Raw genomic sequence first — 18,055 nt, forward strand, 5'->3', positions numbered from 1 at the left:
GCTGAACCTGAGTGAGAAAATCCCTGCATCCCAAAGTGTAGTTAGTTTTTGCTGTCTACTGCTTTTTCTCTGGATCAAGCTCTGTGTTTCTCAGCTTGAAATTCTTAGTGGTAAAACCAAATCTGATTCTTAAAGCAGAAAAAATACTGTATGCAATGACTAATCTTAACAAGGAAATGTGACATATACATGATTCTTGACCACAAATGCCTCAGCATTTGCAATAGTGTCACTGCTCTCCTGTGTGGTCTTGGAAGAAAATAGGCTCACTTTCAACATGTAAAAATAATTTCAAAGAAAATATAATAAAGGCAGAAAAATGAACCAATAGTACAGGAAAGCAGAAGTAAAAGTGGGTCAACACTGTGTGAATAGGAGGTAAAATGCCTGCTCCTACAGCATCTGTAGTAGTGATCTTCCTCAGATATCCCACCTCCAGTGCAAACATCCAAACAGTAAATTCCTCCTTAATTTACCAGATTTTCCCTCACCTCTCTTGCTCGTAGTTTGTTACCCAAGATTAGTATTCTGTGGATACAGTCAGGCATACTCAGCTTCTGTTACCTTGCTGTCATTTCAACATTTGCTGTCTTTGCCATGTCCTGCTGCTGCCCACTGATCTTTTCTTTCACTGCTGCTGTTACTCCACCTATCCAGCTGTAGATCGCTTCTGGTATCATGTTGCCTTTTATTTAGTATAGCAGCTTTAGGATTGCTGAGGAGGAATTGCCTTTCCTCTGCTGCTCTCTTACCTCCCAGGCTGATGGGTTGATGCTCTGCATGTTTTCTTATTTCTGACATCTGAATCTGCACATTAATAATTTCACTTATTAGGGATTTTGTTGCATATGGAGAGGGTCTTTGTGGATAACATAGGTGTCATTTATCTTCCCCACTAATGAAAAATCCAGGTTAAGTAACCTAATCTAGGTTTAATCGCCTAATCCAGGTTAAATCACCTAAGTGTGTAGTCAGAGACTATTCAGTGGAGTATTTAGGTCTTACTTTTCAGGGAGACATGTCAGCTTGCACAGATGATCTGAGCAAGGAATGACCAGCAGATCTGCTACATTATATTCACTGTCACAATTGACAGGGTTGTTATTGTACATGCAGGAGATTGGGTGGTCAAAATGGTGTGTCATCCTGCAAATGAAGCTTCTGGATTCTCTGTATTCATCTAATTCATCAGTAAGTGGCAGAGGGTGTTCTTCTGGAGATGTTGCCACAAACACGTTCACAGCAACATTTAGAAGAAATATGTCAAAGTCTGAAAAAAGCAGGGTTACAAATGGCAAGAGCAGGCATTCCCCAGTTCTCCTTCACTATTTCAGTTTTTACCTTTACTAGAAAAATGGTGGTGTAACAGGGAAGTAATGAGTGGGAAACACTGGACAAATTCTTCTGTTACCACCACAATTCAATGAAAATTCAGAAGTGCAACTGAGGACAGAGTTGGATCCTTTGTATTAATTTAGAAATGTTCAAAGAATTGCTGAACTCCCATTGCGAATTAACATTTCAGTTTATTAGAAGTGAATTTTGCTTAGTACAAAGCAGTTTCATTTTAAAAACCAAATTCATGCCAGCAGAAATGAAAGTATTGAATGACTCCTGTTTACAAGTGTTTTGGCATTGGCTTAGTATTACCAGAGGATCATCTTTTGATATTACGAGTGCAGCACTTGCAATGGTGTTGATTTTAAGAATCTCTTAGATCTTCTTTGAACTCCCAAGTCTGTACAACTTCTCATCACATGAAAATGTTTCTACAGAAAGCTCTTAAACAATGTTTTTTCTACTGTACTGTGTCTTATATGTAACATTTTTTCCCTATGCCTAGGCAGTTGATCTTGGTGTTGAGAAAATTTCAGAAGTTACTTAACTGAGACGAGAATTTGAGTCTTTCTACCTAAAAGCCATTGACTGTGATGTTTTAGTCTCTTTTTATTGAGGCAATAAAACAAGATTAGTTGACTGCACTTGAAATAACAGCTTTTGTGTCTTCACAGAATCAATAAATTGACTTACATAAAAAACTGACTTTTGTTTTTATTTCTGAGTGATGATTGAAAGTAACAAAAACTTAACAGAAAGCCTTGCTACTTTTTTTTTTCATAGATGTAATACAAGGGTGGACAGACACTCTAGTAATCACCTTTTTAGCTGCTGGAGTTTAGTTTAATATCTCATCCTGGTTTCTGAGTATCAAATCAAACAGATCCTCAAAAATAAGATATATCAAAACAGTATCTTTTGTTCTTTGTTTTCAGATACAAAAAATGTTTCTTTATTTCTTGTCTGGACACTAACATCTTCCCAAAATTCATGCATTTGTGTCTCATCTTGAATATAACCATCTTGGATACGATTTTGGGTTTCTTGAAAGAAGCACATTGATCCATTAGGTCAAGTGTTACATCATTCTGAAATTTCCTGATTAATTAATACTTTTTAAGAACACAGACTTGTTAAATAACTGCCCACAAAATCAGATACTGAGAGCACTTTGCTTTACTTGGGTATTTCCTCTACTGCTTTTGAAAGGCACAAAAAGCTGAACTTTATTTACTACTGACATGGTAGTATTGGTTCCAACAGCAAACACATGCTTTCTGTGTTGACACAAAGGAAAATACAGTCTGAAATACATTTTATTCCCTCATGCATTTGCTCAGATTCCATTTTGTCTTCAAGCTATTACTACACAAAAGCATCAACCTCATTTCAAATACGCTTTACACTTTTGTTTTTTCTCTTGAAGAATGAACTGTATGTAGTTTTGTTCCACTGCCTTTCTGTCTTTGATGAACAGTGTATCTTAGTATTGATTACCTTGGTAACAAGCTAAGAATATGTTATATGGAGTCTAATCCTGCTAGTAACCAGTAACGAGTGTGGTGCATTAAATCCTTCACTTTTTTAATATATATAATGTATATATTAATTTCAGCAGGGCAGGCTAATGACTGAAATTAATTACTACATTACTATTTTGATAGACATTGAAACCCTCACAGCTTCCCACACCTCATAAGAGCAATTACTAGAAAATCAAAACCTTATTTCTACAGTTTTAAAGCTTTTTTTACTAACTGAAACAAGTTTCCCACTTGGCCGTCTTTCAGTCAGGTGTGAATTCATAACTGAATTGCATTGATCATTGCAAGTTGTGTCCATTCAAATTAAATGAAGAAGAGAAAAAACTGTATATTCAAAGTCTTTAATTTCAAAAAGGCAAGTATTCAGTATTTGTGTAAAAGGGAATTAACTGAACTGAAAACGTCCATGCACTTCAATGAGGAAAAGACTTGCTGTCTTTTAAGGCAAAAACTTCTAAAATCTCTGGAAATTACATTACAGAAAAAGAACACTGTGCTTATTGATGAATAATGACATAAATGCTGTTGGGAGTAAGCAACATTAAGAAATAAAAAGGCAAATAATTATCTGAGGAATGTGTATGTTTGATGTCAGAGGTCATATCAGTAAACTTTTGTCAGAAATCATGCTAATTTTTACTTTTGAAAAAAATACGAAGTAGATGAAAAATCAGCCGTGAAAAAGGAAGATGTAGAAGAAAGAAATGCAGCTTCTGTGCAACCAGGATGAGGCAAATATAATCTAAGTCCATGGTCTAAACACCTCATTTTCAGTAAGGATGACTGTGAAGAACATTGGTAGAAATTAAGAAGGATTGATAGGAATATATACAAATGAGATTGAAAATTATCAGTAAATAAGATGGTAAATTAAGTAGGACAGTAGAAAAAACTTCATTCAGTTGAAGGAGTTGTCTCTGCTTCAGAAAACTGAAAAGATTGGCAAAATCCAACAGGAATGTTGAAAGAGATGATGCCATCAGGTATGCAGAAGTGGTTGCACTCCTGAACCATACCTGGACCTAGCACAAGCAGGAGCACTTACTAAGCATGTGATCTGTACCAGAGTGAGTCTCACTGATTGTGTCAATCATCCTGCAAGCCAGAGGTGTATGTTAACTCCTGCTTTCGTAACTCTGTCATGGCATAGGTAAGCAGGACATGTAGTAGGTGTTAGAAAAAAATATACCTTTGGTGAATTTGAGTCGCACACAGTCTCTCTTTACTGTTACTAGTATCTTGCAGAAGATCTGTCAGAAAACTGTTGAAGAACTTGAAACTCCTTCCTTGAGTTAGAGCAGCTTATTAGACTGGGCTAGCCCGGCAAGACCATGGGCCAGTTCTGTCAGCCCTATACAGTGGCAATCATACAGGTTTACTGGATTAAAGTTTTTTATTCTCCACACAGTGGAGCCAGTTCCTCAGTGTTCACATTTCTGGTATCACTTGCAGCTAACAGAAGGCCTGAGCTGCCACACAGCGCAGATTCCTCTAGTCAGCAGGAGTAACAAAATACGTATGGAAAAAAATGCAGTTTATCCAAGTTGTTCTTGAGCTATAAGATCCTGTGTTTAAATAAATGGACTGGATAGTAATGGGCTGGTATCAATTTCTATCTAAAAAAATATTTTAAATATATATTTTACATATATAGTTTATATTTTGCCTGTTTGTTTATTCATTCAAAGTCTATGCATGTAAGTGCATTTGCTTTTATAAGCTACGAAAGGTCCCATTAATTCCACTCCTAAGGTCTCAAAGAATCCTATGACAAAGTAAGAGGAGCTGCAGATGAAAGTCTCCCACTGATATGCACCAAATTGGTTACTGATTTGAGTAATTATGAGACCAGGACTGCAGGACACGTTGCCCTGCATACTCATAATAGCCTGTCTGACTGGCTCGCTCAGGCTGCATAGGCCTTTTCTCTCTGCATTTGATTACCATCTTTCATGGCTATGATAATTTCTCCACTGAATTAAAAAACAAAGGCATTTCCATTAAAGTTCTCTTCTTTCAGAGAACCGTGATTTTTTTATTTTTTTATATTATTTTTTTTAACACAGCTGGCTGCCAGCCATTAAGCCTTAATTTAAGAGCTCCCACAGTGTTGTGCATTGCCTGTACAATAAATCTCTGTTGGAGAAAGAGTATAATCAAGGAATTATTTTTTTTTTTTAGACACCACTGAACAACAGATGGCATCAGTGTCTGCAGCATACCTAAATTTATAGCTAAACGAATGCTACTGACCCTTGAATAAACAGATGAAAGTTGATGTGTTGCCCAACAGTGTGTAAGATCTATAATTGAAACACTGATTTAATTGTCTCTGTCAGGAAAGGCAGGGAATGCAAGTTTAGAAACAATACTTTCCATGCCTAATGTCTTAGAGCACTTTGCTATACCTTCCACCACGGAAAAATTCTGAGAAAGGCATGGAGTTGGTGTAACCTGAACAAAGCTGAGAATATGGAACACATCTTCTGCCTTTAAAATAGTAATTGGGCTCAGATTTAGATTAAAGGGAATATGGAATTCAACTAATTAATTAACAGTGAAAATAATTATGTTCTTATACTGGTATCCATCATGAGACTATTTAGATGCCACATGTAAGAAGTTCCATACAGTATTTTGAACAGCCCCGACGTCATTCCCATAGCCTTAAAACCCAATTAACATTTGTTGTGTGTACAGTTATCTCCTCCTTTTAGAGGTGATGAGGAGTGAAGGTCTGTGAAGGACCAGGTATTTCCTTACACGAACATGAAATGTCCTTTGAGTCAGCCGACAAAACTGACTTAACACGGCATCTCCACACAGCGCTGAACCCCCTCTGTGTGTATGGGGGGGGGAGCAGCTGCTGCAGGGGAGGAGCCGTGGCCAGAAGCAGGGGCAGGACTAGGTCCCGTCTGATTGGCTGAAAAGCCCGGAAATGCAAAACGGGCGCCGAAGAACCCCAAGCTCATCCTACCTGCACTGCCGTGGTGAGACAATTCCGGCTACCCCAGCTTATAGGGGAAAATATAATCCAGCCATTCGGGCAAATCCCTCCCCTCTGCTTCCCTCACGTGGATAAGATGTGTAACTAAGGTGTACCCATATATGTTTAATGTGTTGTAATCACTCCTTTTGAACCTCCTGCCCCAAATTGCTTTGTTTTCCCCACAATAAACCTTGCTGTTGTTAGAAATCTAGTAAGCACTGAGCGAGTTATTCACTCAAAAAAGTCGGGACATAAGTTCCTGTATCCTCTGTGTGAGGCGATACCCACGTGTGGATCTCTCAGCAAATCCTGATAAGTTAATACACTCCAATAAGGAGATATAATAGGTCACGGATCGTGACAAGGTCTAATGCAGACAATCTTGCCTGGCATTTCTTCATAAAATCAACTTCTTGTTGGACCCTGATTGGGACCTCTCACCCAGGGATATGAGCTGAATTACACTGAGTTTTGCTTCCTATTGTTTTATTTTCCAATCGATTTGAACTTTTAATGGTTAATCTTCAATAGCATAAAATAATTCAATTTGCATTATTTAAATGTAATAGAAGTGAGTATTACCAGTCAATAGCCATTTTCAAAAACCTGACAAAATCTGCTACTCATGCTACTTCGCTGAAAGCGGCTGTCCTAGTTGCTCTTTGTCATCTGTGCTGAAAGCACAGTGTCCACTTGTCACAGGATCTGACTGAAGGGTTAGCAATTTTTAAATAGGTTTCTGGTATTTGCTTGCCCTGTACTTCTCTAAATGCTGAACAAAAACAACACTACATGAAAGTCCTATTTTATTTTATTTTTTTCCTTTTCTGAAAAGATTTGCCTGCAAGAGCTTCACAGTAGCATCTAGGCAACACTGCACACAGAAACATAAAACTTCAAGTTAAACACTGGATCCATTTCTTAATACTTCCATGTGTATCTTCATCCTATAGGATTGTAAGGTCCAGCTCATAATTCACCCTTTCAAGAGAGCACCCTCTTTACTTGGCAATATTTACTGAGACTGACCAGTTGAATGAAAGACATCCTCTAAAACTTGTTGCCTGGATAGACCTCACTAATGTGAGTGGACGTATTTCCATATCAGAAAGGGAACTCAAGAATGTTCTGTGTGTCAGGAAAAGGAGTAGATTAATTCCATTTATGATGCACAGAGAAAAATTTGTGACAGGTAAATAAGCATCATGGCAATGCATGGTTGTGACCAGTAAGAAGAAGACAAGCTGTTGAAAGTCTCCTTGCCTCAGCTTCTGACTCACTGTCTGGTCTGTCTGATACACAAAAAATGTCAGGCTTCCCTAATTGGAACTGCTGAAGGGAATGTGTGAGAACATTCACATAATGTTAAACTAGGATGTGGAGTTTTGCCAAACAGCCCAGATGGATAGAGGACAAGGCACTATTACCTGCAGGAAGCTTTCCTATCTATTCTGTGTTACTCGAAAGCTCTGTATAATCCATCTGTCCCATTAGTGCTGGAATTTATGATCTGATTCCACTTTTTCCATCATTATATGGACACTTAGTTAAAGGAGACAAATAACTTTGTAATTTACACTTCATTTGGAATATGCCCCAGGCTGCAACTGGGGAAGGAAATGGCATGACCTTCACCATAACAGAAGCTAAATCCAACTCCATAGACATAACTACACTGGACTAAAGTCAGAAATCCCTCCCATTTATGTTTCCAAAATAATCTATGGCTCAGCATTATGAATCCAGTGTCAGGTCTTGCTGTACTCATGGTTCCTTCTCATGCTCTATGTGTATGGACTTGATAAGATCTGCAGGCTATTTTGCCAGTCTGTCTCAGTGGCTATCAATCCTACCGCTTAACTTGTGCCAAGGTTGTCTCCAGCAGCAGGCTCTGTTCTACAATATGCTCTCATTATTATTTTTTTTTCTTTTAATTTTGGGCAGATATCTGGGGGCCTTTGCTTCATTAATCTCTCTCCTGGTGAAGATTTCTTGTTTACCAATGACTGGTCTAGAAAAGCCTGCTTCTCTTTGCACAGAACATGGTCACTGCAGGCTGCAAACTGTACTGGTATAGCAAATGTAGGCTTCTTGGATTTTTTGTTCAAGCAGGCTGACGAAGAGTTGCCAAACTTGTTGGAATACTTTATGTGCTCCCTGCACTGGGCAGTGGTCTGGCTGGCCCATCTCATAAACACCAGGAAGACTTTTGCAGATGAGATACATGTTTCTGGTTTATCTTGCATTACCATGTTCACTGCTGTAGTGATACAAGCTGTTACCCTGAACCTAATGTGTCCCTCTGCCTACCTAGTAATATGTTCCTTGAGCATGTTTTGGTTGTTCTACCTAGCCTGCTTTATATTTAACAAAGCAAACCTGTTGCCTCTGACAATAAAACCTGGGTGATGCATGTCTGTGTGTATGGGTGCATGCAAAAGCAAATATTTTCTAGGGCTTTGAAAGGAATTGAAAGGTAGCAGACAAAACAATGCGGTTGACAGAAAGGGCTGGATGGCATTCAGAAAGTATCCAAACGAGCTCACAATTATGTGTTGTAGCTGCACTGCATTGCAAAGTGGGTAGATGGGAACATATGCTGAAATACAGCAAGGGCTTTACCCAGAGTTCCAGCCAAGAGTGCCAACTCGTTTATAACCTTGACCTAAATATGCTTCCTTGGATTTTTTTTCTAGCTCATCCATGTATTTAAACCTTTGCCTAAGAATGTGCCAAAATTACTGATACTAACAAAATCTGCATATTTTTCTTGTTTCAGTATGGATTTTTGTTCATGTAGATTTTAAATAACATAAATGGGAGACCAGAGTATACCATAGCAGCTCTGGGATTTTGTAGATTAATAGCAATAAAAATAGAATAAGTTCTGGCAGAAAGATATTTTCTAGAGCTATCTGCTCATAGTCTGTAAATATCAGATTCTACTCTTTTGACAATAGAAACTTTGGGAAAAAAATGGGGATTGTGGCATAGTACCAACATCATCAAATGCAGTATGTTGTTCTTTCTATTTTGACAGCAGAAGATCTCTTTGTTGATAGGTTTCCATTCATGCCTACCATGTTTTCCATAGCCTGGCATGAATTTCAGTGAAGTGGAAGGCATATAACAAACTGGCTTCTTGGCTGTGACATGTAACACCAACTAGGGCCTGCTCAGTGAAAAGCACAGTGCGAATGTCTTTTGCACACTGCCAGGCGTGCTATGCACCATCAGCTGGAACACAGTATGGTGCTTTCTGCAGCTTCTTTGTTGTTGTATTATTTTCCACAAACTCCTAATTAAAATAGAAGTTATGTTACATAAAGATTTGTACCAGGCACAAAACAATAATTCCAAAATTGTTCTGTGATACGGTGCAATCTTTCTGCAGTCGCACTGAGGTGAAACAGAATTGCAAAGCTTTATCCTGGTCAGTCGATCCCAGCATGTCCTGGTGCATGGGATTTTTCCTCTACATGTGCAAGACTTTGCACTGCCTTTGTGAAACCTCCTGAGGCTCCTGTCAGACCATTTCTCTAACCTCCCTGGGTTCCTCTGGATAGCAGCCTGTAATTTCATCTTGAACTTGCTGAGGGTGTATTTGTGCCACTGTTCAGGTCATTAAAGTTTTGCCAGCAAATAGGACAAATGAAATTTCATTTCAGAAAAACAATGGATACTCTGCTAGACCAAACCTTGTTCAGAGAGTATCTGAATAAGTAACTGTCTTAATTTTATTTGAATTAGCATAACCTCTTTGACGTACCTCTTTGTTTTTGATCACAGATGTACGAAATTGCAATGATGAGGACCCTGTATGCTAGAGGACTGTACCAATGCATTACGGCTTTTGCAGGATGTATTTATTGACCTTAGCATTGGCTCTTTTTGCTTCTCCACGCACAGACATAGTACACTGCCTTTGTTTTCTCCCTTCTGATTTACATACTTCTGGAAACCAGCATATCTTCTATCATGCAAACAATTTTTGTGCCACAAATCTTTTTCCACCTTTTTCTTCACTGCTGCTCCTTCCTGTTCAGTCTCTTTTCTCTTTTCTCCTTGCCCCAGGAATTTCTATCCATCTCTGTTATCCTTTTCCTATACTCAGTTCCCATTCTCCTTACAGCAAGGGCTCCATATGTCCCTTGCCCAGGCTATTGTCTCACACAATACAGGCTTCATGTCTTTGTCTTCCCTTTATTCTCCTTTTCTTTTTTTCTGCTTAGCCAATAAATCACTCCATGATTTATCAGTAAATATGCCTAATTGGGAAGATGAACAGGGAAAACATTCAGTTGATAACTGGGCAGTATGGTATTAGCTGGCTGTTTATTTGATCTGCAGAAAACTGAAGAGTTATTTAAGCTGCTAGAGTGCTATGGTGCTATCCATTCCATAGTTATCGCATTACTTCCAAGTAGACAAACAGAGAAATGTAATCAAGATGATGTCATAATGCTTAGCCCACTGGTTTATGTGATGCTGATTCCAACATGTTTTTGAAATATGCTGCAGTTCTGAGGCTGGATCTTTCTAGGTGAGCTTATATATAAAAACTGACGTACTAAAATGCCTCCCTTTTGTAAGCAAGACATCTCCCTCATATTCTATTGTATATGTGAATTTTTCAGATTTACTTCATAACCTGCCTACTGAACAATTATTTGTAGCACTATAACCACAGTTCCATAAGAGGGCTTTCATAGTAGCTAAAAACACTGGGCTTTTATCCCCTTGGGATGCATATGAGACTAATATGACACTTTCTGACTATCTCTTTTTGAAAAGCAGTACTTTATTCATTCCCTTAAAAGATCAAAGCATTGCCAGTGACAACATTTTCAATTATTTTTTAAGATAAAATATTAGATTCTCCTGTTACCGTTTCTATCTATATGTTATCATCAATACACCCCTATGCTGCGTCACAATAATTAAATGACAAATAGGAAAGTATTTGCTACTTAATATATTTTAAGCAAATCACTTTTTGGGGTATGACCATTTAATTTTCAAGTTTAGGGGGGGTGTGTGTGTTATATTCAGTAAAGGTCAAACAACTTAAGTATTTCTGCACCTTCCTCTCTTCAAATAAAATTATAGACAACTTTCCATCTTTCTTTAGAAGCAGCTAGTACCTGTTCTTGTGAAGTACGACTTCTTTGTTCTCTTCTAGTGATCCATAAAATATCTAGAGGACCTCAGCTCTCACATTGTCTCCACTTAGGCTGTTACATGTACCTACCACCAAACTTCATTTTTAAAGGCTCTGGATGCAATCTCTGACAATGATGTGAAACACCTGCCGTAATCTCATTGTTTACAATTTGGGAACCAGAGATAGATTGGATAACTTTCTCACAGAATTCTTATCTGTTCCTCCTGCTTCTTATTCCATTGTGTAAATATTGTATTAAAAGTTTGTTTGGGGAGTGAAACAGATGTAAACAGGTGAGTTAGTGTTCTCAGTCTCCTGCAGAAGCAGTTCAGTATTAGAAATGCAGCTAGAACTCTAGTGAAGTAAGCATGGCCTTTGTAAGCATAGTCTTTTGGCAAAGGCTCAGCTCTTGAGAGCTTGATCTGCCTCATGATGGAACTCTTCTGTTTTAATAGTGGACTTTCACAATCACTTTATATTTCTTTCTTCACTTAGTTCTGAAAAGAAAACATGCAAGGAAGAGAATCCTTTGGATGAGAGTCCTGTAATAACCTAATGCAGCAGGAGCTGATTCTTTCTAGAACTCAGAATAGAAATTGCAAAAGTACAACAGAAATTTCCCAAGTTTTTCACTTTTTATATGAAATAAGGAAGCTGTAGATTACATTAATTTATGTGGTTATATATTAAGTCTTTTCACTGTCTATAATTTGACCGTCTGTGTGCCATAGCTTCATAGCTTGTTTCTCATCTTCTCAGCAAAATGTTAATATGGGAAATTTCTGTAGATAAAGATGAAAGCATCTCAGTTGCTGAGATTTCTATTAAGTATGTGAGTAACTTGGAAAAATAAATGTATCTTTATATTTATAATGCAAGTAAAATTTACACATTCGGATTTCTTGAGTTTTGGAAATGCATCCAGGAATGAAGACAGTACTGTGTTACAGAGAAATACAATAACTCCTTGATTGACACTTTGAATGTACACAGCCTTTTTCTAGAATATTCTTGTGCATGCCCCATACATGAATTCAGAATAAGCTTCAAATAATTTCTTCATCCCTCCTGACAAAGCCCTAGTTTTAATGGTGATTAGTATTATGTGGAAAAATACCTAGCTGAAGGGCAAAGTCCAGGCATATGTATGAGAAGTAAATATAACTGCCCAACCTAAATCTCTTGGCCAACTATGTGACTTTTCTTCTTTGAACAAGAATTATTCTTGTATTTACACAAAATGAGACTAGACACTCTTAGGTTAATGGTCTTTTGTCTTATGCATCTGCAATGACAAGAGAATAATCATGAGGGATGAAAACAATATATAGTGGTGATAGTCTGCTAATCAGTCAAGGACCTTGCACTAATTCCTGGTCCCTTGTGCAGAGCCTAAATAATTTGGGAGGAATCACTATGTCAGGATTGCTAGAAATAGCAACCTCCTCCACACTCTGGAAGTGAGTTATGAAATATGAGCAAACACAATCTCTTATCTATTTCTGGGAGTCATTTTTGTATCTTTGTCTCCACCACCATCAATAGCATCCAGGCTTTGGCTGATGGATGTTCACAATTGCAGATCTACCCTCCCACTGAGAGTTTTTTGTTTAATGACACAGAAGATGTTTTTTGTTGAGCACTTCTCCATGACATGTAAGGAATGTGGATTCATGCTGTGCTTTCTGTCCTAGGACTTTTCCTCTCACTAGCTATATTGTAGAACAATTTAAATTCTGATATATTTCAGTCCTTTTACAAAGGTTGTTAAGGGGCAGGATCTGGACCATCATTCTAAAAGTGCTCAGGTTAGTCTTACATCTGAATGATTTAATGGAATACTTAAGGGCATTTTAACCATAAATGTCTTCTGACAAAGACATGCTACAGTGAACATGGTCAGAGAAAGAGTGAGAGCTGAGGCATTATAGGCTGGGAAGTAGAATTGCTGTTGAAATTTATAAAGAATGTGAGTTTCTCTTCCAGATTTTCTTTATGTCTGTTCAGATCCCAAGACTGAGAATTGTACCACATCAGTTAAAACCAAGGACTGTGACTAAATGGTTTGTATAAGCTTTATAAAATTATCCTGCTAAACTTAATCACCTGTTTAATATTTGACTAGTCCTCTTCACTTGAGACTTAGTTTAAGGTCAACAAATCCAAAATATACTCTACACATTAGCAGAGAGGAGCCACAAAATTGTGGGAATTTCACAGCAGACACTTTCAGATTTTGCTTTTATGAAGATACAAGGTCAAATTCTTACTGTTGTAAGCCTCAGTGCCAGAGCACACATGAGCAGATTGCTCCACTCTTGAACAGAGACTTGCATTCCATAGTAGGTGCCATCTGGGTAATACTGTAACACGCTGGGTAACATTGTCATGGCTGTCTAACTAGAAAGTTCACCAGATTCTGTGTGTTTAATTTGACTGTTTCTTTTTATAATCACAGAATGAATCACAGAATATTAGGGATTGGAAGGGACCTTGAAAGATTACCTAGTCCCAACACCCCTGGCAGAGCAGGATCCCCTAGAGTAGGCCACACAGGAACACATCCAGGCAGGCTTTGAGTGTCTCCAGTGAAGGAGACTCCACAAACTCTCTGGGCAGCCTGTTCCAGAGCTCTATCACCGTGACAGTGAAAAAGTGTTCCTTATATTTACGTGGAACCTCCTATGCTCCAGCTTGCACCCGTTGCCCTGTGTCCTATCACAGGACATCACTGAGAAAAGCCTGGCTCTGTCCTCCTGCCACTTGCTCTTTAGATATTTATAAACATTCATGAGGTCACCCCTCAGTTTCCTCTTCTCCAAGCTAGACCCAGCTCCCTCAGCCTTTTCTCATAAGGGGGATTTTCATCATCTTTGTGGCTCTGCACTGGACTCTTTCAAGCAGTTCCCTGTCCTTGAACTGAGGGGTCCAGAAATGGACACAATATTCCAGATGTGGCCCCACCAAGGCAGAGTAGAGGGGCAGGAGTATCTCTCTCGACCTACTAAGCACACTCCTTCTAATAGATGCTGTCTGGTGAATTTTCATCTAACTTCTTGACTGCTTTTCATCTCTGAATTCAACTATTATTCTTACAATCAATTTATATTAGACACCAAGTCTGTGATTTATTTCGTTGTTTTTTTTTAAACCTGACTTTACCACTATCTAAAGCAGCAGTAGATTTATTAGTTACAACACACAGATGGGATCCATCAAATTGTGACATCTGGTTCACCCTGAAATAAATTTCTGTATTTTAAGAAATTAGGACAACAAAACATTTTTGGAAATCAAAGTTCTAGTGATTTTGTGTATGGGATGAATCATTAAGAATCCTGGAATCCTATTTCTAACTGTGTTAATATGAGCTACTTCTAGTGCGTCTGACTGCCTACCTGCTTCCCATCTGTCTCTCAGGCCTTGAAGAAGGCTTTATTAAATATTTGTACAATACACAACATGATAGGCTGGAGAAGACTGAGAGATTACCTTATTAATGCCTATAAATACCTAAAGGTCCAGTGTAGTCAGGCTCTTTCCAGCAGTGACCAGCAATAGGACAAGGGGCAATGGGCATAAGTGGAAACACAGGAAGTTCCATCTGAACATGAGGGAAAATTTCTTTATGGTGAGAGGGACAAGGCACTGGAACAGGCTGACCAGGGGGGTTGTGGAATCTCCTTTTCTGGAGACGTTAAAGACCTGCCTGGATGCAGCCCTGAGTAATGTGCTCTAGGAGATCCTGCTTTAGCAAGATGGGGTTGGACTAGATAATCTCTAGAGGTCCCTTCCAACTCTGATGATTCTGTGATAGGTCCTCTGACTGCTACTGTTATATAAAGAAAAAATGCCAACAATAATTCTACAGTGTAATACAACATATAAATATATGTGTGGGTAAAACACATCCTCAAAAAAAAGAAGGAGCCTTGCTGGGATCCAAAGGAATTATCTTTTGTTGTCAAATTAGAAAGCATCCAACTTAGGAAGTAATGTTAGTCTTAGCAAGGTATACAAATAAAATCTATGGTATAGGAATAAAAAAGCCTGAATGACTAATCAGAATTTCACAGGGAAGAAACATATCTGAGCATTATGCTCATTGAAACTTTAGCATTTTTGAGGAAAACATTTGTTCAAATGCCTTAGAGATCACATAGAAATGAAATGTAATATATATAATACATTTGTTTATTTTTCTTCTACAACTTATCTGTTCTTTAAAAGCATTTCTTGACATACTGCCTGAAAATGTATTTCACTGAATCCAGTAGTCTCTGAATTGGAAACACAGCTGAATATATCATGATGTGGTTTGTGGCAGATCAGGATACATTGTTGTTTAACGGTGAATATAACTGTGTTCTGTGAAAGCTTTTTTATTTCAGCCTCCACTTCAGACCAAATTTAATTTTCACTGTTGTCTTCTAGGACATCTGTGTATTTGCTTAAAAGACTCCTCTTGTGTGTAACATGCAGGGTACGCAGTGTACCTGGGCCATGCTCCATTCTTTTGCTGGAAGAGAAAATCTTCCACCGGTAAGGCCAGTTTTTTTTAAGGGATTCTATACAGGGCTTTCTGACAAGGTAGCAAGTGAGTATTTCACCTGGAGAGAGGTCTGGAGGGACACAATTTACTCAGGCTGGGGCAAAGGAGGAGAATCCAGAGGGAAGGGGTAAGGACAGTGTCTGGAAAAAGGAAGAGGATGAGAGAGAGAGACAGGAGGAAATCTCCTGCCTCATTTGGTATTATTCTTGATGACCCTCAGGTCCCACAGAAAAGGAGTCCAGTGAAAACAGATACACACACAATTTTTTTTTTCCTCATTCGATTTAAAGATCTAAGCTAAAGTGTCTAAGATTTAATTTCTTTTTCTTAGATTGTTTCTTCCTTCCACAGTCCCTTTTAGGTTGTCTCAGTGCCAAGTAGCTCAGAATAGTGACTTTGGAAAAAAGCTATACGTGTCTTAGAGGTAAGGACAGAAATTTCAGTATCTACTGAGCAGGCAAGTACAACATCAAATTTGTCTGTTTAAGTAGGTGTAAAGAATACAGTGCTTTATGTTACATGTGACTGTTTATTAAGAAAACTTTGTGAGGCTATGGCTTGTTCCTTAGGAATTACTAATGCCTCTAAAACAATAAAAGTAAACATCTGTTGTAGGTGAGTCTGAGGGTTTTCCTCTTTCTCTACTGCTGTGCTTATAATCAAAATATTCCTTTTAAAATGTGCATAAGTAATTAGCAGTGAACAGTATTAATTGTTTCTCTGAGTGCAATTACAGGTAGTGGGAGGAGTGTTAAAGGAGATTAGCTGTAAATGAATTAGCACTGGTAATGAAAATAAACTTGGTACCATTTTAAAATTTTCCATGCTGAGCTCTAGCTTAGTTCATATAATGCACTCCTTTTCCTTGTTGATACTGTCCTGCCAGGCTGACAAACTACATGCCCTGTGGTTGATATGTCACTGGCATGACTCCTGTCCTGATGTGGATATGAAATTGTGATAAGCCTTTAAGTTTGATTTGAGGGAGTTTTAATGCTTCTGTGACATATTCATAAAGCCATTAAAAAAAATACTCTGGAAGGACCTCACCTAGAACAGCCCTGGCTTAAAGCACAGTGAACTTCAAAGTTAGATTAGATTGTTCAGGGCTTTGTCTTTTTGCCATCCTTTTCCTTCTGGCTGGATAAGGAAGTTCTTGCAGTGGGTGTGGGGCACACACTGAAAAAAAATGGGAAGGTGGCAGGTGAGACCAACAGATCAGCTTCAATGCACTAGTAGAAGAGGCAGCAGAACACAATTTCTTATTTATTTTCCTCTTCTCTTCCCAGATACATTTTCTTATTATATTTTCCCTGACTTAACACTAATTTGGCTTTCAGGATCAAAATAAAGCCATTTTTATTAAAACATTGCAAGAAATCGGAAGAAGTGAAGAGAGATGGGTCCCAGCTGAGCAAATGCTAGACTGGGAAAAGATGTGAAATTGTAATTATTGCAGTCTAGGGTGGTCCTCATAGTCCTGAGATAGGCTGTGGTTATGTTTGCAGCGTAGACTTGTAAAGATCTGGAAGGCCAGCAGTGTACTCTGAGACACTGTGAGATGCTCTGGATCTGCAGATTTGTCTATGAGTCAAAGAAGTGAGAAGGTGGCAGGAAACGGAAGTAAAAAATGAGGAAGAGGTGGGAAATAGTATGTGCTTTGTGGGGCAGAAATGCATAGATCCTGTGTACTTTGTTCAGGTCTCCACTTTCAAGATTGCATAGTTACTGCAATACCTTGAGTGGTTCCAAATGTTTATATGTTACATTGCTTCAAATTGTTCATGGTACACGTACATGTAATTGTTCCTTGGCTAACTTGGCTCTTAGCTTCAATAACTCTTCTCATTTCTTGGTGTTTATCTCTCTGATGATGTGTATATACAGACAGCTGTCACTTCCCCTCTTCTCATTTGTGCACTATGCAAAGCACACTAAGCTTCTATAGTGTCCTCTTGGTCTCCCTTGCACCTGTTCCAATTCATCCTGACTCATTTTTATGAGGGCAACAAACCAGTTTCTGAGGAGGTCACACCAGGGTCTCTCCAGTTTGCACTTGGCTTCTTGTGAGCAGTTCCTGCCTGCTAATGCTTATTGACATTTTATGACCAACAGATTCCACTCTTTCTCCTTCCTTTTCACTTCCTTTCAGAGCAGAAAAAATGCATCAGCCAATGATTTAGGACTGCTGTGTTGCACTTTCTGCTATTAAATTTCACCCACTGTAGTTTACACCATGCTCATGGGCACTGAACTTTCTTGTAGGACAATCCCATGCTTCCAACCTGTGCCATTTACATTTCTCTTTAACCAGCTTGTGCTTTTGTCTCCACTTCCATTGGCGCTGGTCTATTCCCACGTGCTGGGCGAGGGGGCGGTGGCTGCAGCCCCCAGCCCCACTCAGCCCCTCCCAGCCCTGGCTGGGGCGGGCTCCCTTCCCCGCACCCCCGGGGCCAGGAGGGCTGAGG

The 18,055-nt window shown here is 38.7% G+C and overlaps 1 protein-coding gene across 1 annotated transcript in view; it reads left to right on the top strand.

Moving 5' to 3' along the window:
* The first annotated feature begins 3,840 nt into the window (after window positions 1–3,840).
* The window catches only part of LOC104396635 (carbonic anhydrase 3-like), a 30,250-nt gene continuing 16,035 nt past the window's right edge, over window positions 3,841–18,055 (top strand). The window contains exon 1 of the mRNA XM_010006493.1: window positions 3,841–3,865. Coding sequence (XP_010004795.1) covers window positions 3,841–3,865 — 25 coding nt within the window. The remainder of the gene's footprint in view (window positions 3,866–18,055) is intronic.

This window comes from Chaetura pelagica, unplaced genomic scaffold, assembly GCF_000747805.2.
Source record: "Chaetura pelagica isolate M959 unplaced genomic scaffold, ChaPel_1.0 scaffold76, whole genome shotgun sequence".
Lineage (NCBI taxonomy): Eukaryota > Metazoa > Chordata > Aves > Apodiformes > Apodidae > Chaetura > Chaetura pelagica.